Below are 21,156 nucleotides of genomic sequence, written 5' to 3'. Positions count from 1 at the left end.
ATATCTGGCAGGACAAATGTGAAATGGAAGGGTTGTGAGGCAACTCATGATTGTATAGAAGGAAACTGATCACCTTTGAACTGTTTGTATTTTTTGACTTGATACTGTTTTAAACTGTTTGGGAATGTAATTTTTACAGATTTTTATGAATAAAGTATATTTTGGAAAAAATTTTTTTTAAATAAGCTCCCGTGCGAAATATTGCGGGGGTTCTGCAATGGCGCACCCGCGCACGCGACCGTCAAGATGTGAGCTCCGCTGCGATTTGCGACGCGCTCATAAATTTCCAGCCATTGTTTCTATCACATTAACAGTGTCCTTTATCTTATGTCTTCACAGTTCAGTTAAGGAACTCTGGAAGCACCATATTGCTGCAATGGTAAGATCAAACATTGCCATCAGCATCATTAAGATCCATTTGATTCTTTAAACTACAATATTTAATATGCCAAAATTGCTCATTGCTCAAATTTAGTAGAATTTACTATATCTTTTGGGCCTCCTTATCTCGAGAGACAATGGATACGCGCCTGGAGGTGGTCAGTGGTTTGTGAAGCAGCGCCTGGAGTGGCTATAAAGGCCAATTCTGGAGTGACAGGCTCTTCCACAGGTGCTGCAGAGAAATTTGTTTGTTGGGGCTGTTGCACAGTTGGCTCTCCCCTTGCGCCTCTGTCTTTTTTCCTGCCAACTACTAAGTCTCTTCGAATCGCCACAATTTAGCCCTGTCTTTATGGCTGCCCGCCAGCTCTGGCGAATGCTGGCAACTGACTCCCACGACTTGTGATCAATGTCACACGATTTCATGTCGCGTTTGCAGACGTCTTTATAACGGAGACATGGACGGCCGGTGGGTCTGATACCAGTGGCGAGCTCGCTGTACAATGTGTCTTTGGGGATCCTGCCATCTTCCATGCGGCTCACATGGCCAAGCCATCTCAAGCGCCGCTGACTCAGTAGTGTGTATAAGCTGGGGGTGTTGGCCGCTTCAAGGACTTCTGTGTTGGAGATATAGTCCTGCCACCTGATGCCAAGTATTCTCCGAAGGCAGCGAAGATGGAATGAATTGAGACGTCGCTCTTGGCTGGCATATGTTGTCCAGGCCTCGCTGCCGTAGAGCAAGGTACTGAGGACACAGGCCTGATACACTCGGACTTTTGTGTTCCGTGTCAGTGCGCCATTTTCCCACACTCTCTTGGCCAGTCTGGACATAGCAGTGGAAGCCTTACCCATGCGCTTGTTGATTTCTGCATCTAGAGACAGGTTACTGGTGATAGTTGAGCCTAGGTAGGTGAACTCTTGAACCACTTCCAGAGCGTGGTCGCCAATATTGATGGATGGAGCATTTCTGACATCCTGCCCCATGATGTTCGTTTTCTTGAGGCTGATGGTTAGGCCAAATTCATTGCAGGCAGACGCAAACCTGTCGATGAGACTCTGCAGGCATTCTTCAGTGTGAGATGTTAAAGCAGCATCGTCAGCAAAGAGGAGTTCTCTGATGAGGACTTTCCGTACTTTGGACTTCGCTCTTAGACGGGCAAGGTTGAACAACCTGCCCCCTGATCTTGTGTGGAGGAAAATTCCTTCTTCAGAGGATTTGAACGCATGTGAAAGCAGCAGGGAGAAGAAAATCCCAAAAAGTGTGGGTGCGAGAACACAGCCCTGTTTCACACCACTCAGGATAGGAAAGGGCTCTGATGAGGAGCCACCATGTTGAATTGTGCCTTTCATATTGTCATGGAATGAGGTGATGATACTTAGTAGCTTTGGTGGACATCCGATCTTTTCTAGTAGTCTGAAGAGACCACGTCTGCTGACGAGGTCAAAGGCTTTGGTGAGATCAATGAAAGCAATGTAGAGGGGCATCTGTTGTTCACGGCATTTCTCCTGTATCTGACGAAGGGAGAACAGCATGTCAATAGTCGATCTCTCTGCACGAAAGCCACACTGTGCCTCAGGGTAGACGCGCTCGGCCAGCTTCTGGAGCCTGTTCAGAGCGACTCGAGCAAAGACTTTCCCCGCTATGCTGAGCAGGGAGATTCCACGGTAGTTGTTGCAGTCACCACGGTCACCTTTGTTTTTATAGAGGGTGATGATGTTGGCATCGCGCATGTCCTGGGGTACTGCTCCCTCGTCCCAGCACAGGCATAGCAGTTCATGTAGTGCTGAGAGTATAGCAGGCTTGGCACTCTTGATTATTTCAGGGGTAATGCTGTCCTTCCCAGGGGCTTTTCCGCTGGCTAGGGAATCAATGGCATCACTGAGTTCCGATTTGGTTGGCTGTATGTCCAGCTCATCCATGACTGGTAGAGGCTTATAAGTGAATGTGAATCCATTGAAATTCAGTCAACAATAGGCACATTCCAATTACTCAAGTTATTTTTTAAACCAAGTGCATTTTCCTTGTTCTCAAAATAGCAGCTTTGCAACACTGCTCCAGATATGTAGTGACTTCTGATTTTTAAAATACACAACTGGCACTGAACTTATAGCATAAAGAAGCAGCAAAAATTTATAGAACGGTGAGTTTGTCAGATTGTCCACAGAACCACGGCAGCTCTCATTCTGATGTTATATGGTAATAGTGCTGAATGTGTTGAGAGGTATCAGACTAGAATATAGCTGCTAACTTCCAGGTCCCAAACAGTTGTCTCTTACATCTTGAGCAGTTAATTTCAGAATAACCTGCCACCATTAATGAAGCCAAGTTCTTGTATGTCGTGCAGGCCTACCGGGAGGAGTATTTGAATGCATGGAAAAACCACAACATTGAAGTTCTACTCTGCCCATCATTAGGTCCTGCTTTTAATATTGGATATGCTGGAAAACTGTCAGGTAGGTCAATTCAAGTTAACTCCTTCATAAGGACCTAAAAGGTAGAATTGTACCAGAGAAAAAACAATAGTTTCACGTTCATCATTACATTAATTCACATGGGGGGGAAATCAGATGGGTCACACACTATAGTATTGGATGGTCATAGATGCACTTAAGATGTGGGTGCAATTCTGAGTTGGTGTTTTATTCACCACATTTATGAACTGACAACCAATGACAGTCCACCAAAGAAACTTCTGTTATGCTCCCCAGTTAACTGTAGAGAATCATTCTTATTTCTGTTTGAGTAAATGAGAAAAGTCACATTAGGATGAGATGCACTTTGTAAATTAGGAGGCAGTCATTAAGGGTTTAGTGAAATTTGGAGCAGACAACTCTGGTTCATTAGGAGAGGTGGTGGCATAGTGGCATTGTCACTGGACTAGTAACCCAGAGACCCAGGGTATTACTCTGGGGATATGGGTTCGAATCCCACCACAGCAGAAGGTTGGACTCATCCCTGACACAAAGGGAGATGGTTGTCGGAGGTCAGTTTTAGGGCGGCACAGTGGCGCATTGGTTAGCACCGTAGCCTCACAGCTCCAGGGACCCGGGTTCAATTCTGGGTACTGCCTGTGCAGAGTTTGCAAGTTCTCCTTGTGACCGCGTGGGTTTTCGCTGGGTGCTCCGGTTTCCTCCCACAGCCAAAGACTTGCAGGTGATAGGTAAATTGGCCATTGTAAATTGCCCCTAGTGTAGGTAGGTGATAGGGAATATGGGATTACTGTAGTGTTAGTATAAATGGGTGGTTCTTGGTCGGCACAGACTCGGTGGGCTGAAGGGCCTGTTTCAGTGCTGTATCTCTAAATTAAAAAAATAAAATAAAATAATGAAAAAGCATACATTGAAGATGCAGAATAATGGAAATATAATGCAATATGATTCCAGAACATGCAGTTTATTACCATATACATATTAGAAAAAATAATACAATTGATATATATTAGACATTATTACAATGTCCGGTGTATATACCATATTGTGTAGGTGCTGAGATGGGATTCTGTGGAGCTGGATGTATTCAAGGGGTCCACAAGGACCTGTCTTTGTCCAGTCAAACCTTCATGGGCCCAGTGTCTTATTCCATATTTTCCTCTTTTGTAGACTGACCAACACAATAACTTCTATTGCTGTATATCTTTAAAATATTTTCTGCAATTGCTTTTCTTTGGGTATTTATTTAGAGATACAGCACTGAAACAGGCCCTTCGGCCCACAGAGTCTGTGCCGACCATCAACCACCCATTTATAGTAACCCTATACTAATCCCATATTCCTACCACATCCCCACCTTCCCTATATTCCCCTACCACCTACCTATACTCGGGGCAATTTATAATGGCCAATTTACCTATCAACCTGCAAGTCTTTGGCTGTGGGAGGAAACCGGAGCACCCGGCGAAAACCCACGCGGTCACAGGGAGAACTTGCAAACTCCACACAGGCAGTACCCAGAATTGAACCCGGGTCGCTGGAGCTGTGAGGCTGCGGTGCTAACCACTGCTATCTGACCCACATTTTTGCCAGTTAGGATAGACAGTCCTCAGGAGTGTGCCAATACTTGCAGGCCATCTTTGAGAGTGTGTCAGGATTTGTAGGATCCTCCTGCTCAGAAAGAAAGGTTTGAAAACCACTGATATATCGTTGGTCCCCTCCTATTTTTCATCTACATGCTTCCTCAATCGAAAACACAGCCTCAGTTTCCTTATGTACCCTGATGACGCCCAGCTCTACCTCACCCCCATCTCTCCTGACCCCTCCACTCCCTCTAAATTTTGTGAAGACCAAAGCCATTGTATTCGGACCCTGCCACAAACTCCATTCCTTAACTACTGACTCCATCCCTCTTCCTGGCAACAGCTTGAGGCTGACCAGACTGATTGCAACCTTGGTGTCATATTTGATCCCAGGATGAGGTTTGAGTACATATCCTCGCCATCACTAAGACTGCTTATTTCGACTTCTATAAAGTTGCCGGACTTGGTACAGCCTCAGTTCACCTGTTCCTGAAACCTTTATCCAGGCCTTTATTAGCTCTAGATCTGACAATTCCAACACACTCCTGCTGGCCTCTCACCTTAAACTCTAGTGACCGATTCCGAACTTGCACCAAGTTCTGGTTACCCATTGCCCATGTGCTCGCTGACCTATATTGGCTTCCAGTTGAACAATGACTCAATTTTTAAATTCTTATTTTCAAATCCCTCCATGGTCTCGCCCTTCCCTATCTCTGTAATCTCCTCCCGATCTATAACCCTCTGTGCTCTTCCAATTCTGGCCTTTTGTGCAACCCCAATTTTAATCACTCCACAATTGGTGCCTTAAACTCCCTAGGCTAAGCTTTGGAATTCCCTCCCTAAACTTCTCTGCCTCTCTACCTGTATTTTTTCTCCTTTTAAGGTATTCCTTAAACCCGACCTCTTTAACCAAGTTTTTGTCATCTGCCCCAATATCTCCTTACATGGTTCAGTGTTAAATTTTGTTTATAAAGCTACAAAGTGCCTAGGGACATTTTACTGTGTTAAAGGTGCTATATGAATACAAGTTGATTTTGTTGTGCTGTACCCTATGTACAGAGATTTGTTTTATGATGACTGCATAAGTCAAATTCTGTTTTTATCGTATCAATTCTTATCTATGTTTTGGGAATTTTGTTCTGTGATTCTGACCATTTTATCTTGAAAACTGCAAATCTGTGGCTTGCTTATAGATATCCAAAATTACAAAGAATAGAGTACCATATTCTTTATTATACAGGGAATAGAAGACAGAAATAAAATTACAAATAAATTATTTAAAAATACTTTTTCCAACAGCTGCATCTAGCTACACAATCATTTTCAATTTGTTAAATTTTCCTGCGGGTGTTGTGCCAGTTACCAATGTGACAGAGGAAGATGAGGTAGAGCTGTTGAATTATAAGGGTTACATCAATGATTTATGGGACAATACTTTCAAGAAGGTCAGTGTGATAAAAATAAAGCAGTTTGTTTACTTTGCATTATCGTATGATTTCTGTTCTTTCTGTCACGGTACATGTGGGATTAAAAACCAGGCTTACTCATTGATAATTTTTGGTGTACAAAGTCTTAAAATATTGCCTAGAAATTTCAAGGATGCAGTTGCATTGATAGAAGCTTAATGAGGAGAGATTTCCATCTGCCATTTTATTATGATATTGACCGCAACACACATTCAGAGTTGGGCAGACAGTGCCAATCTAGCCAGCTGTAATGCCACAGTTGTGCTGGGGTGGGCTTTCTAATGCTGAGGTAATAACTTGGTCCAAGAAGCCATTGTGAGAGCAGGGAATAGGGAGGGGAAAATAGCAGCAGACAAGCAGAGTTTTAATATAGCAGCAGGATATAAACAGGGCTTGCAGGGGCTATGACATTACTGTAAGAAGAAGCATACCTGGCAGCAGCAGCCGCAGCAGAAAGAATGAAAATGAGAACATTCAACTTCAGGGAGTTCGAGTGGATATTTTGCCGGGAGAGATTTGAAGCAGCAAAGACTAACTCTTTGAGGCTGGGAGCAGGGGACCTCTGCAACAGGAGTCCAAGGAAATGTAGAAGATTGCAGCGGCACTCAGTATCTCTGAGGTGAAAACCCAGATCTCCTCTCCAGTCTCAAAATAAACATAACCTCACCAGAACAGCAAAGCTAAGATACATGTGAGCTATATCCATGTTAAGTGAACTGTATTTAAATGTCAGTGATACCCACTGCATTTTGACCTTCATGGTGATATATGGATCATATGTCACACATCCATCATCAGTACATGTGAACATACAAACATATGAATTAAGAGTAGGACACTCAGCCCCTCGAGCCTGCTCCGCCATTCAACAAGATCATGGCTGATCTGATTGTAACTGTAACTTCACATTCCCGCCTACCCCCAATAACCTTTCGTCCCCTTGCTTATCAAGAATCTATCTACCTCTGCCTTAAAAATATTCAGACTCTGCTTGCACCACCTTTTGAGGAAGAGAGTTCCAAAGATTCACAACTCTCAGAAAATTTCTCCTCATCTGTCTTAAATGGGCAATCCCTTATTTTTAAACAGTGATCCCTAGTTCTAGATTCTCCCACAAGAGGAAACATCCTTACCACACTTAGCCTGTTGAGGCCCCTCAGGATCTTATATGTTTCAATCAAGTCGCCTCTTACTCTTCTGAACTCCAGCTGAGATTAAATCTCCTTGGAAAGATGTGTACCAGCAGCCTCGCAGAATGCCCCATCTTAAGGTGAAGAATATTAAAAATGAATTAGTAAAAATTAATTCTTCCTATGCAATCACAGCAAGCTGATGAAGAGGAGGAGAAAGTTGAAAATGGGCAGCACTTTGCCATCTTTGCCCTATCAATCTCCTCATTACTGACACCATCATTCACCCATTCTTTCTCTATCAGCAGTCCAGAGAAAACCATCTGGGAGATCTAGATAATTACAATAAGGGCTTGTTAGTGGGTGAGTCACAGAACATGAGTGTGTCGGTGGTTGTGGGGGGGGTGCGGGGTCACAGGGGCCTGTGGATTCTCATGGTGAGCAATGGAGATACAACAGCAATCAGCCCTTAACTCATGAGCATCAGGAATCAGATCTCAGTGGTCCTGCATACACGAGAAATATGCTGAATGAGCATCATGCTTATGTGGAGGCATTGAGGATCATTTCTGAAAGTGTGCAACAGATAACGGGTCACAGCGGATTCCAATGGCATTTTCTGTGCAAATATCCAAGATGGATTTGAAAGAATGTAGTGCTACTTGGGCCAAGTGGCAATTCCACAAACCTCTGCACCCATTCATCCCACCTCACCATACTCCGTCCCCCCCAAACCGAGAGGTTCCAGACCAGTTAGTCCTATGTGAGGTGTTGATCACTGGTTTTCAGCTTTTGGTGGATTGTAGCAAATAAGCATTGATAACTACAACAAAAACAAAACACTGGATGCTGGAAATCTGAAATAAAAATATTAGAAATATTCAGGTATAACGGTATCTGTGGAAAGAGAAACAGAGTTAACATTTCAGGTCAGTGACCTTTCAGTGAATGTTGATAACTGGCTTCTGAGAGCTTCAGGGTGCCATCTTTCAGGGTATGCTGGTTCTAAATGCCACCATCAGCTCTGTCTCCATGCTGATCAATCAGCAAGAATCCACCTGCATGTTGCTATCCTTGTTCCCAATGACAGCTCACGTTTGCTTACCAGGCAGTCCCCTCAGATGTCTGTTCGTGTAAGTGGCAGAGTGCAGGACAAAACTGCCCATGCATCTGCAATGTTGACATAGCTTGCAGAAGAGTTTTCCTGGAATTTAATGAGCCATATTGGTCCCAAGAGGCTTATGATATCACAACACAGTGAAGTATGCCTGGCATCCTTGGCCCTCGGGTATTAGACAGAGTTCAGGATAGGTTTAAAAATAGCACAACACGGCACTGGGAATACGCAATAGTAAAAGACAATCTTTGTCACAAATATTACTGTGCACATTTAAAAATGAATCATTTATGGAAAGTATTGTGAACAGTAAACAATGAAACAATTGTAGCTGTTAATGTGCACAGTTGTGATATGATGTCCAGTGTTCAAAGGAGTGTTTTGTGATTCACTGTTCTTGGAGTATTTCATTTAGAGAGGATGAATGAAAATTGATTTTATTTGCTTAGCAAATAATAGAAAGGAGGAAGGCAAAATACTGGGTTGCCGTTAATGACCAGTGTGTTTGTGTAAATGTAAGGGCTGCAAAAGGCCACATCTTTATTGATTGGAGAAGTTGGTGTTTGTAAGAAGTTGTCAGAACCTGGCATCTCCTCTGCACCTGGTGCTGCTGGTAAAATGATTGGAGCAAGCAACAGAGTGGGAAGTGGATCTTGAGGACTTTGGAGTTGAGAGGAGCACTTCTACTCCTAGTCCACAGAGATTTAAGAACAAAGATTAAAATTAAACCTACCTTTAGTTAACATCCACTGAAGAATTAGCAGTGACTAATTTTGTAAAGTGATCTTTCAACATGTACCAGGCCCCTAATTAACACATTCAATAGGCTTTTTGCCTGGTTTAGGTGTCTGGACTGGCATCTAAAAAATGGGCCCCATAAATTTAGCGGTGGGGCCAATGCCTGCATTGTGTTTGTGTCTGTTTTATACCTGATGCAACGCATACCAGTTTCCATCTCCTTTAGGGAAAACTCCCCTGCTCTTCTTTGAAATAGTGCCACAAACTATTTTACATCCACCTGAGAGGGCAGATGGAGCCTCAGTTTAGCGTCTCATCTAAAGATGGCATCTCTGACAGTGCAGCACTCCCTTATTTCTGCACGGAAGTGTCAGATTAGATTTTGTGCTCAGGTCTCTGGAGTGGAACTTGAATCCACAACCTTCTGACTCAGAGGTGAGAGTGCTACCAACTAAACAATGGTAAACACCATTAAATTTATAGTAGTTAAATCATTAACCACTGTAAATCTGCAGAATATTATTGCTTCTGTTCACATGCCAACTTACTGATTAATTATCATGTATGGCAGTTTCATTTAAGCACTGGTCTAGTGAAGTGTTTAATTTATAAACCACAGCAAGGAAGATAAATGATATAAACAGTGAACTGTAATACAGTAACATGGATTTTTTGGTGACTCACTACAAATAACTTTGATATTGGTTATGTAAAAGCACACATTGAGCAAAAAGGGAGTGAGAGCCTATGTCTGGGAGTTTTCTGAAATACTGAACTGAAGGAAAATATATGGAAGAAAAACCATCTGAGAGAGTGCTGCGTTGTTGGGGGTGCCATCTTTCAGATGAGACATTAAACTGAAACCCCATGTGCCTGTTCAAGTGAGCATAAAAGATCCCATGGCATTATTCAAAGAGCAGGGGAGTTCTCCCATTGTCCTAGCCAATAGAAAATAGGATCAGGAATAGGCCATTCAGCCCTTCGAGCTTGCTCTGCCATTCATTATGATCATGGCTGATCACCCAACTCAGTAACTTGTTCCCGCTTTTGCCCCATATCCTTTGATCCCTTTAACCCAAGAGCTATATCTAACTCCTTCTTGAAAACATACAATGTTTTGGCCTCAACTGCTATCTGTGGTAGCAAATTCCACAGGTTCACCACTCTCTGGGTGAAGAAATTTCTTCTCATCTCAGACCTGAATGGTTTACCCTGTATCGTTAGACTATGACCTCTGGTTCTGGACTCCCCCACCATCGGGAACATCCTTCCTGCGTCTACCCTGTCAAGTTCTGGTAGAATTTTATAGGTTTCTATAAGATCCCCCCTCACTCTTCCGAACTCCAGCGAATATAATCCTAACCGACGCAATCTCTCCTCATACGTCAGTCTCGCCATCCCAGGAATCAGTCTGGTAAACCTTCGCTGCACTCCCTCTATAGCAAGAACATCCTTCTTCAGATAAGGAGACCAAAACTGCAGACAATATTCCAGGTATGGCTTCACCAAGGCCCTGTATAATTGCAGCAAGACATCCCTGCTCCTGTACTCGAATCCTCTCGCTATGAAGGCCAACATACCATTTGCCTTTTTACCGCCTGTTGTACCTGCATGCTTACCTTCAGCAACTGATGTACGAGAACACCCAGGTCTCGTTGCATATTCCCCTCTCTCAGTTTATAGCTGTTCAGATAATAATCTGCCTTCCTGTTTTTGCCACCAACGTGGATAACCTCACATTTATCCACATTATACTGCATCTGCCATGCATTTGCCCACTCAATCAACTTGTCCAAATCACCCTGAAGCCTCTCTGCATCCTCCTCACAACTCACTCTCCCACCCAGTTTTGTGTCATCTGCAAATTTGGAGACATTACATTTAGTTCCCTCATCTAAATCATTAATATATATTGTGAATAGCTGGGGTCATAGCACCGATCCCTGCGGAACCCCACTAGTCACTGCCTGCCATTCGGAAAAAGACCCGTTTATCCCTACTCTTTGTTTCCTGTCTGACAACCAATTTTCTATCCATCGCAATACGCTACCCCCAATCCCACGTGCTTTAATTTTACACGCTAATCTCTTATGTGGGACTTTGTCAAAAGCCTTCGGAAAGTCCAAATAAACCACATCCACTAGCTCCCCCTCATCAACTCTACTAGTTACATCCTTGAAGAATTCTCGCAGATTTGTTAAGCGTGATTTCCCTTTCGTAAATCCTTGCTGACTCTGTCCGATTCTACCACTGATCTCCAAGTGCTCTGCTATAAAATCTTTGATAATGGACTCGAGAATTTTCCCCACTACCGACGTCCGACTGACTGATCGAGAATTGCCTGCTTTCTCTTTACCTCCCTTTTTAAATAGTGAGGTTACATTAGCTCCCCTCCAATCTGTAGGAACTGTTCCAGAGTCTATAGAATGTTGGAAGATGACCACTAGAACTCAGAAGGTTAAAGGGTGATCTGATCGAAGTCTTCAAAATATTAACAGGAAAAGACAGGCTAGATAAAGATAAACCATTTCCATTGGTTGGAGATTCTAAAACTAGGGGCATAGTCTAAAAATTAGGACCAGACCGTTCAGGAGAGATGTTAGGAAGCACTTCTTCACGCAAAGGGTGGCAGAGGTTTGGAACTCTCTCCCACAAACAGCAGTTGAAGCTAGAACAGTTGTTAATTTTAAGTCTGAGATAGATAGAGTTTTGTTAAGCAAAGATATGAAGGGATATGAGCCAAAGGCAGATATATGAAATTAGGCCGCAGATCAGCCATGATCTCATTGAAAGGCGGGACAGGCTTGAGGGGCTGAATGACCTACTCCGGTTCCTGTCTTCCTATGTTCCTATCTTCCTATACCAATGCATCCACTATTTCTAGGGCCACTTCCTTAAGTACTCTGGGATGCACACCATCAGGGTTCAGGCCCTGGGGATTTATTGGCCTTCAATCCCATCAATTTCCCTAACACCATTTCTCTACTAATACTGATTTCCTTCAGTTCCTCTCTCTCACTAAACCCTGTGTTCCCCAACATTTCTGGTCTGATGTTTGTGTCCTCCTTTATGAAGACAGAACCAAAGTATGCATTTAGTTGGTCAACCATTTCTTTGTTCCCCATAATAAATTCCCCTGTTTCTGACTGTAAGGCACCTACATTTGTCTTCACCAATCTTTTTCTCTTCACATACCTATAGAAACTTTTACAGTCAGTTTTTATGTTCCCCGCAAGCTTTCTCTCGTACTGTATTTTCCCCTTCTTAATCAATCCCCTGGTCTTCCTTTGCTGAATTCTAAACTGCTCCCAATCCTCAGGTCTGTTGTTTTTTCTGGCGAATGTATATGCCTTTTCCTTGGATCTAATGCTATCTCTAATTTCCCTTGTAAGCCATGGTTTGACTACCTTTCCTGTTTTACTTTTGCACCAGACAGGAATAAACATTTGTTGCAGTTCATCCATGCACTCTTTGAATGTTTACCATTGTCTTTTCACCGTCATCCCTTTAAATAACATTTCAATATTTATCCCACAACCAATAATACTAAAAAAAACTTATCATTCATCTTATTGCTGTGTTGCGACCATGCTGCCCTCAAATTGGCTGCTGCATTTTCATACATTACAAGACTGATGACGCTTTAAAAGTACTTTTTTTGTCTTTGTAGCCCTTTCCTGAGGACATGAAAGGCATTATATAAATGCAAGTCATTTCTTTATTTCAGCAAAACATTAAGTTAATCAGATTCAAAAGGTCCCACTTTCTAGAAGGTCCCACTTTCTAGTAGTGCAAGCAGTGGATTACTCATCTTAAACCACATTCACAAGCCCTTAGCTACCTGTCATCACAGTAGAATCAACAATTGATCTCTCATCTCATCATCCAAGGTGATATCTGTTGAACAACTTATTTAGACATCCATTGGCACATGCATTTGAACCACATCAATCTTTAGCCAACCTGGGATTAACTGGGATAGTCTTCGTGCAAAAGGCTTAAAGGGGGCAGAATTCTTAAATTGCATGCAGGAGAGCTATTTGAGCCAGTATGTAGAAAGTCCGACAAGAGAAGGGGCAGTAATGGACCTAGTCCTAGGGAGTGAAGCCAGCCAAGTGGTAGAAGTGTCAGCGGGGGAGCAGTTTGGGGATAGTGACCATAACTTTGTAAGATTTAAGGTAGTTATGGAAAAGGACAAAGATGGACCAGAAATAAGGGGACTGAATTGGGGGAAGGCCGATTTCGATATAATAAAACAGAATCTGGCCAAAGTGGATTGGGAGCAGCTACTTGTAGGAAAGTCTACATCACATCAGTGGGAGTTATTCAAGGAGGAAATAGTGAGAGTTCAGAGCCAACATTTTCCCGCTAAGGTCATCAGAATAAAATACAAAGTGTCTGAATTAAGCCTGTATTACTGGTGCTTAAACTCATCTTTTTTTGACTTCAGGTAGGACTAACAGGCCCACTGAACCCTGGATGTCAAGGGATCTAGAGGATTGGATCAAGGAAAAAAAGGCGGCTTACGGCCGATCCCAAGCGCTGAAAACAGCGGAGGCACTAGAGAAGTAGAGAAAGTATAGGGTGGCTTTAAAAAAGTAATTAGGAGAGCGAAGAGGGGACATGAAAAAACAAAGGAAAATCCAAAGGCGTTTTATAAGTATATTAAGGGTAAGAGGATATCCAGGGAAAGAGTAGGGCCCATTAAAGACAAACATGGCAATCTTTGTGTGGAGCCAGAGGACATATGTGAGGTTTTAAATGATTACCTTTCATCGGTGTTCACTATGGAGAAGGATGATGTAGGTGGAGAGATCAGGGAGGGGGATGGTGATATACTTGAACATATTAGCATTGAAAGGGAGGAAGTAGTAGCTGTTTTAGCTGGCTTAAAGGTGGATAAATCCCAGGCCCAGATGAAACGTATCCCAGGCTGTTATTTGAGGCAAGGGAAGAGATTGCGGGGGCTTTGACACAAATTTTCAAATCCTCTCTGGCCACAGGAGAGGTACCAGAGGACTGGAGGACAGCGAATGTGGTACCATTATTCAAGAAGGGTAGCAGGGATAAACCAGGTAATTACAGGCTGGTGAGTCTAACATCAGTGGATGGGAAAAAATTCTGAGGGACAGGATTAATCTCCACTTGGAGAGGCAGGGATAAATCAGGGATAGTCAGCATGGCTTTGTCAGGGGGCGATCGTGTGTAACTAACTTGATTGAATTTTTCGAGGAGGTGACTAGATGTGTCAATGAAGGTAACACAGTAGATTTAGTATACATGGATTTCAGTAAGGCTTTTGATAAGGTCCCGCATGGGAGATTGGTTAAGAATGTAAGAGCCCATGGGATCCAGGGCAATTTGGCAAATTGGATCCAAAATTGGCTTAGTGGCAGGAGGCGGAGGGTAATGGTTGAGGGCTGTTTTTGCGATTGGAAGCCTGTGACCAGTGGTGTACCACAGGAATCGGTACTGTGACTCTTGCTGTTTGGAGTGTACATTAATGATTTAGACATGAATATAGGAGGTATGATCAGTAAGTTCACAGATGGCACGAAAATTGGTGGTGTTGTAAATAGTGAGGAGGAAATCCTTAGATTACAGGGAGATATAGATGGACTGGTAAGATGGGCGGAGTAGTGGCAAATGGAATTTAATCCTGAAACGTGTGAGGTGATACATTTTGGGAGGACTAACAAGGCAAGGGAATATACAATGGATGGTAGGACCCGAGGAAGTACAGAAGGTTAGAGGGACTTTGGTGTACTTGTCCACAGATCACTGAAGGCAGCAGCACAGGTAGATAAGATGGTTAGGAAGGCATATGGGATACTTGCCTTTATTAGCCGACGCATAGAATATAAGAGCAGGGAGGTAATGATGGAGCTGTATAAAATGCTAGTTAGGCCACAGCTGGAGTACTGTGTACAGTTCTGGTCACCACACTTTCGGAAGGTTGTGATTGCACTGGAGAGGGTGCAGAGGAGGTTCACCAGGAAGTTGCCTGGGCCTGAGCATTTCAGCTATGAAGTGAGACTGAAAAGATGAGGGTTGTTTTCCTTGGAGCAGAGAAGGCTGAGGGGGGACCTGATTGAGGTGTACAAGATTATGAGGGGCATTGATAGATTAGATAGGAAGAAACTTTTTCCCTTAACAGAGGGGTCAAGAACCAGGGGGCATAGATTTAAGGTAAGGGGCAGGAGGTTTAGGGGGGATTTGAGGAAAAACTTTTTCACCCAGCAGGTGGTTGGAATCTGGAACGCACTGCCTGAAGAGGTGGTGGAGGCAGGAACCCTCACAACATTTAAGAAGTATTTAGATGAGCACTTGAAATGCCATAGCATACAAGGCTATGGGCCAAGTGCAGGAATATGGGATTAGAATAAATAAAAACAGGAAATGCTGGAAATACTCAGCAGGTCTGGCAGCATCGATGGAGAGAGAAGCAGAGTTAACGTTTCAGGCCAGTGACCCTTCATTAGAGCTAGTAGATATTAGAAATGTGAAAGGTTTGAAGCAAGTAAAGCGGGGGGTGGGGCAAGAGATAACAAAGGAGAAGGTGCAGATAGGAAAATGTCACAGAGAATAGCTGACCAGAAGGTCATGGAGCAAAGGCAAACAATATGTTAATTGTGTGTTGAAAGACAAAGCATTAGTACAGGTAGGGCGTTAATGGACTGAAAACTGAACAGCCACCAGCACAAACATGGAAAAAACAGTGGGTCGGCAAACTGAACAAACAAGAAAAAATAAAATAAAATAAACACAAAAAAAAAGAAAAAATAACTAAAAATAAAAGTGAAATGTGGGGGTGGTCATGCTCTGAAATTATTGAACTCAATGTTCAGTCCGGCAGGCTGTAGTGTGCCGAATCGGTAAATGAGATGCTGTTCCTCAAGCTTGTGTTGATCTTGTCCTGGGATTGATGCAGTGTTCCAGTGAACATCAACGCAAGCTCGAGGAACAGCATCTCATTTACCGATTTGGCACACTACAGCCTGCCAGACGTAACATTGAGTTCAATAATTTCAGATCATGATGGGCCCCCCATTTCACTTTTCTTTTTTTTTTCTTTTTTTTGTGTTTATTTTATCTTAGTTTGTTCAGTTTGCCAACCCACGGGTTTTCCATGTTTATGCTTGTGGCAGTTCAGTTTTCAGTCCATTAACACCCTATCTGTACTAATGCTTTGTCTTTCAGCACACTATTAACATATTGTTTGCCTTTGCTCCATGACCTTCTGGTCGATTATTCTCTGTGACCTTGTCCTATCTACACCTTCTCCTTTGTTATCTCTTGCCCACCCCCACTTTTCTTGCTTAAAACCTTTCACATTTCTACTATCTGCTAGTTCTGAAGAAAGGTCACTGACTTGAAACGTTAACTCTGCTTCTCTCTCCAGAGATGCTGCCAGACCTGCTGAATATTTCCAGCATTTCTTGTTTTTATTTCAGATTTCCAGCATCCGCAGTATTTTGCTTTTAATATGGGATTAGAATAGTTGGGTGCTGGATGGCCAGCACAGACACGATGGGCCGAAGGGCCTGTTTCTGTGCTGTATAACTCTATGACTCTAACTTCACCTCTCTGCCAAAACAGCTCAGTACTCTAGGATCATCCTAAATGCCTTCCTTTCTCCACTGAAACCCCTATCCATTCCCCATTCCACCTTCATTTCTAACAACAATTGGAGGAGTTTCTGGATTTCTTTGTGATCAAGATAGAGATTATTCAGTCAGTTTTCTCAACTGCTGAAGCCCAATCCCCACTTCCACCAAACCTACCACTGGGATCTTCCCTACCCTCGCCCCCTCAGCTTCATCAACAAGTGAAAGGAGTTTAACCTTTCCCATTGGAGGACCATGCTGCCTTTTGAAGGTGAAGGCAAACAAGTTAGAAAGGAAGGTTTTGAGGAAGAAGAGCAATAATTGGTTCTGCTTATCTCCCTTATGGATTACAGTTCCTGTCAGCTGATTATTGACTGGCAGAAATGCCAGTTATGCCAAAGTCTAGCAAATAGTGGTTCTCTTTGTCTTTTATGTTTAGTCAGCCAACAAGAAGAGACATGGCATTGAGTATTGAATGAACTGCATCTTTCTCCATTCTACATAAAAGATGTTTTACTTTTGTGAGGCACCAGATTGTTTACAGCATCCTTTAGATTTCATGCCAGCGGCTTATCCCACTCGTGCTGAAATTGTCGCTATATTGTTAGTTGTTTTAGAAGGATGTTGTTGCTCAATGGGTGTACAGCCAGCTTGTAGACTTTCATTGTCACCGGTCACATATCCTCTTTATACCCTGTCAAATGTGGGTGTATTATAACATAGAATGGATTACATTCGGATATAAAATAATGAATTACAGAACTAATTAAGATTGGTGTTCGTTGTGATTTGAGATGATCGAAAACTCTATGACAGAGCTGGTTTTGGTAATAGATTGTCCAAAATGCTGTGCAACAGAACGATAGAAGGTAGATTATCACCTTAATTTCCTCTTGAAGTATTCAGGGGCTGGATCAGTCCCAAAACTGCCCCCAGGGGGGAGACAGTCACTCATTGGGATTTTCATCAGGAAAGCTGCAAGGTGATTGGTTGGTGAGTAACTGCTGTTAGGGAATAGCTCTAAATAGCTGCCTTAGTAACTCAGGTAAGAAAGTTCTACAGTTTATTTTCATATGCAGTAAGTAGTGTTTCTTAGGGAGTTCTGTAGTAACGAGGACCAGGGAAGAAGGGCCCTAGAGTAATTGATATTATTTGATATTAAGCATCTTCCAAAAGGTTTAATTTAAAGGGTTAAGTCATGGCAGGAGAGCTCAAAGCCGTTGTGGGCTCCTCGTGCTCTATGTGGGAAGCCGGGAACAATTCCAGTGTCTGGGACCAGAATGTGTGCAGGAAGTGTCTCCAGCTACAGCTCCCGGAAGCACGGGTTTCGGAGCTGGAGTGGCGGCTGGGGACACTGGAGCATCCGCAAGGCGGAGAGTATCGTGGATAGCACGTATAGAGAGGTGATCACGCCTCAGGTTCAGACTCCACAGGCAGGAGGGGAATGGGTGACCACCAGGCAGAGCAAGAGGACTAGGCAGGCAGTGCAGGAATCTCCTGTAGCTATTCCCCTGCAAAACAGATATACTGCTTTGGATACTGTTGGGGGGGAATGGCCTCTCAGGGAAAGCAGCTACAGCCCAATTTGTTGCACCACGGTTGGCTCTGCTGCACAGGGGAGGAGTAAAAAGTGTGGGAATGCAATAGTTATAGGGAATTCAATTGTAAGGGGAATAGATAGGCATTTCTGTGGCTGCAAACGAGACTCCAGGATGGTATGTTGCCTCCCTGGTGCTAGGGTCAAGGATGTCTCAGAGCGGTTACAGGACATTCTGAAGGGGAGGGTGAACAGCCAGTGGTTGTGGTACACATTGGTACAAACGACGTAGTTAAAAAAAGGGATGAAGTCCTAAAAGCAGAATATAGGGAGTTAGGAAGTACATTGAAAAGCAGGACCTCAAAGGTAGTGATCTCAGGATTACTACCAGTGCTACGTGCTAGTCAGAGTAGAAATAGCAGGATATATCAGATGAATATGTGGCTGAAGAGATGGTGTGAGGGGGAGGGTTTTAGATTCCTGAGACATTGAGACCAGTTCTGGGGGAGGTGGGACCAGTACAAACTGGACAGGTTACACCTGGGCAGGACCAGGACTGATGTCCTCGGGGAAGTATTTGCTAGAGTGGTTGGGGAGGGTTTAAACTAAAATGGCAGGGGGATGGGAACCTTTGCAAGGAGTCAGAGGAGTTCAAGGACAAGAACAAAATACAGTAAGGGGAATAAGAAAAGTGGTAGGCAGAGAAATCAAGGGCCAGAATCAAACAGGGCCACAGTGAAAAATAGTGGGAAGGGGACAGGTAATGTTAAAAAGACAAGACTTAAGGCTTTGTGCCTTAACGCGCGTAGCATTCGCAATAAAGTGGATGAATTAATCGGGATGTAAACAGGTGTGATATAGTCGGGATTACGGAGGCATGGCTGCAGGGTGACCCGGGATGGGAAATGAACATCCAGAGGTATTCAGTATTTAGGAAGGACAGACAAAAAGTAAAAGGTGGTGGAGTTGCATTGCTGGTTAAAGAGGAAATTAACGCAATAATGAGGAAGGATATCAGCTCTGACGATGTGGAATCTGTATGGGTAGAGCTGCGAAACACGAAGGGGCAAAAATTGTTAGTGGGGGTTGTATATTGACCCCCAAACTGTAGCGGTGATGCTGGGAATGGCATTAAACAGGAAATTAGAGATGCATGTTTTTTTTTATTCATTCATGGGATGTGGGCATCGCTGGCCAGGCCAGCATTTATTGTCCATCCCTAATTGCCCTTGAGAAGGTGGTGGTGAGCTGCCTTCTTGAACCGCTGCAGTCCATATGGGGTAGGTATACCCACAGTGCTGTTAGGAAGGGAGTTCCAGATTTTGATCCAGCGACAGTGAAAGAATGGCGATATAGTTCCAAGGCAGGATGGTGTGTGACTTGGAGGGGAACTTGCAGGTGGTGGTGTTCCCATGTATTTGCTGCCCTTGTCCTTCTAGTTGGTAGAAGTCGTGGGTTTGGGAGGTGCTGTCTAAGGAGCCTTGGTGCATTGCTGCAGTGCATCTTGTAGATGGTACACATTGCTGCCACTGTGCGTCGGTGGTGGAGGGAGTGAATGTTTGTAGATGGGGTGCCAATCAAGCGGGCTGCTTTGTTCTGGATGGTGTCGAGCTTCTTGAGTGTTGTTGGAGCTGCACCCATCCAGGCAAGTGGACAGTATTCCATCACACTCCTGACTTGTGCCTTGTAGATGGGGGACAGGCTTTGGGGATTCAGGAGGTGAGTTACTCGCCGCAGGGTTCCTAGCCTCTGACCTGCTCTTGTAGCCACGGTATTTATATGGCTACTCCAGTTCAGTTTCTGGTCGATGGTAGCCCCTAGGATGCTGATAGTGGGGGATTCAGTGATGGTAATGCTGTTGAATGTCAAGGGGAGATGATTAGATTCTCTGTTTTGGAGATGGTCATTGCCTGGTACTTGTGTGGCGCGAATGTTACTTGGCACTTCTCAGCCGAAGCCTGGATATTGTCCAGTTCTTGCTGCATTTCTACATGGACTGCTTCAGTATCTGAGGAGTCATGAATGGTGCTGAACATTGTGCAATCATCTGCGAACATCCCCACTTCTGACCTTATGATTGAAGGAAGGTCATTGATAAAGCAGCTGAAGATGGTTGGGCCTAGGACACTAGACACTACCCTGAGGAACTCCTGCAGTGATGTCCTGGAGCTCAGATGATTGATCTCCAACAACCACTACCATCTTCCTTTGTACTAGGTATGACTCCAGCCAGCGGAGGGTTTTCCCCCTGATTCCCATTGACCTCAGTTTTGCTAGGGCTCCTTGTGCCATACTCGGTCAAATGCTGCCTTGATGTCAAGGGCAGTCACTCTCACCTCACCTCTTGAGTTCAGCTCTTTTGTGATAAAGGAACATCTGTAATTTCTGCATATAGATTGGGCAAATCAAATTAGTCACAGTACCATAGAGGAGGAATTCTTGGAGTGTATACGGGATGGTTTTCTGGACCAGTATGTTGAGGAACCAACTAGAGAACAGGTCATCCTAGACTGGGTATTGTGTAATGAGAGAGGAATAGTTGACAATCTAGTTGTGCGAGACCCCTTGGGGATGAGCAACCATAACATGATAGAATTCTTCATCAAGATGGAGAGTGACATAGTTGATTCTGAGACTAGGGCCCTGAATCTTAATAAAGGAAACTACGAAGTTATGAGGTGCGAGTTGGCTATGATGGATTGGGAAACATTACTTAAAGGGATGACGGTGGATGGGCAATGGCAAACGTTCAAAGAACGCGTGGATGAACTGCAACAATTGTTCATTCCTGTCTGGCGCAAAAGTAAAACGGGAAAGGTAGCCAAACCATGGCTTACAGGGGAAATTAAAGATAGCATTAGATCCAAGGAAGAGGCATACAAATTCGCCAGAAAAAACAACAGACCTGAGGATTGGGAGCAGTTTAGAATTCAGCAAAGGAGGACCAAGGGATTGATTAAGAAGGGGAAAATAGAGTACGAGAGTAAGCTTGTGGGGAACATAAAATCTGACTGTAAAAGTTTCTATAGGTATGTGAAGAGAAAAAGATTGGTGAAGACAAATGTAGGTCCCTTGCAGTCAGAAACAGGGGAATTTATTATGGAGAACAAAGAAATGGCTGACCAACTAAATGCATACTTTGATTCTGTCTTCACAAAGGAGGACACAAA

The 21,156-nt window shown here is 43.7% G+C and overlaps 1 protein-coding gene across 1 annotated transcript in view; it reads left to right on the top strand.

Annotated features, from left to right (window-relative positions):
• LOC137373190 (fatty-acid amide hydrolase 1-like) overlaps positions 1-21,156 on the top strand; it is a 95,636-nt gene that overhangs the window by 54,552 nt on the left and 19,928 nt on the right. Inside the window, exons 12-14 of the mRNA XM_068038047.1 lie at positions 340-379; positions 2,724-2,832; positions 5,691-5,836. Coding sequence (XP_067894148.1) covers positions 340-379; positions 2,724-2,832; positions 5,691-5,836 — 295 coding nt within the window. The remainder of the gene's footprint in view (positions 1-339; positions 380-2,723; positions 2,833-5,690; positions 5,837-21,156) is intronic.

This window comes from Heterodontus francisci, chromosome 8 (genome assembly GCF_036365525.1).
Source record: "Heterodontus francisci isolate sHetFra1 chromosome 8, sHetFra1.hap1, whole genome shotgun sequence".
Classification (NCBI taxonomy): domain Eukaryota; kingdom Metazoa; phylum Chordata; class Chondrichthyes; order Heterodontiformes; family Heterodontidae; genus Heterodontus; species Heterodontus francisci.
Note: the sequence above shows the minus strand (reverse complement) of the source record. Positions and strands in the feature narration are given on the sequence as shown.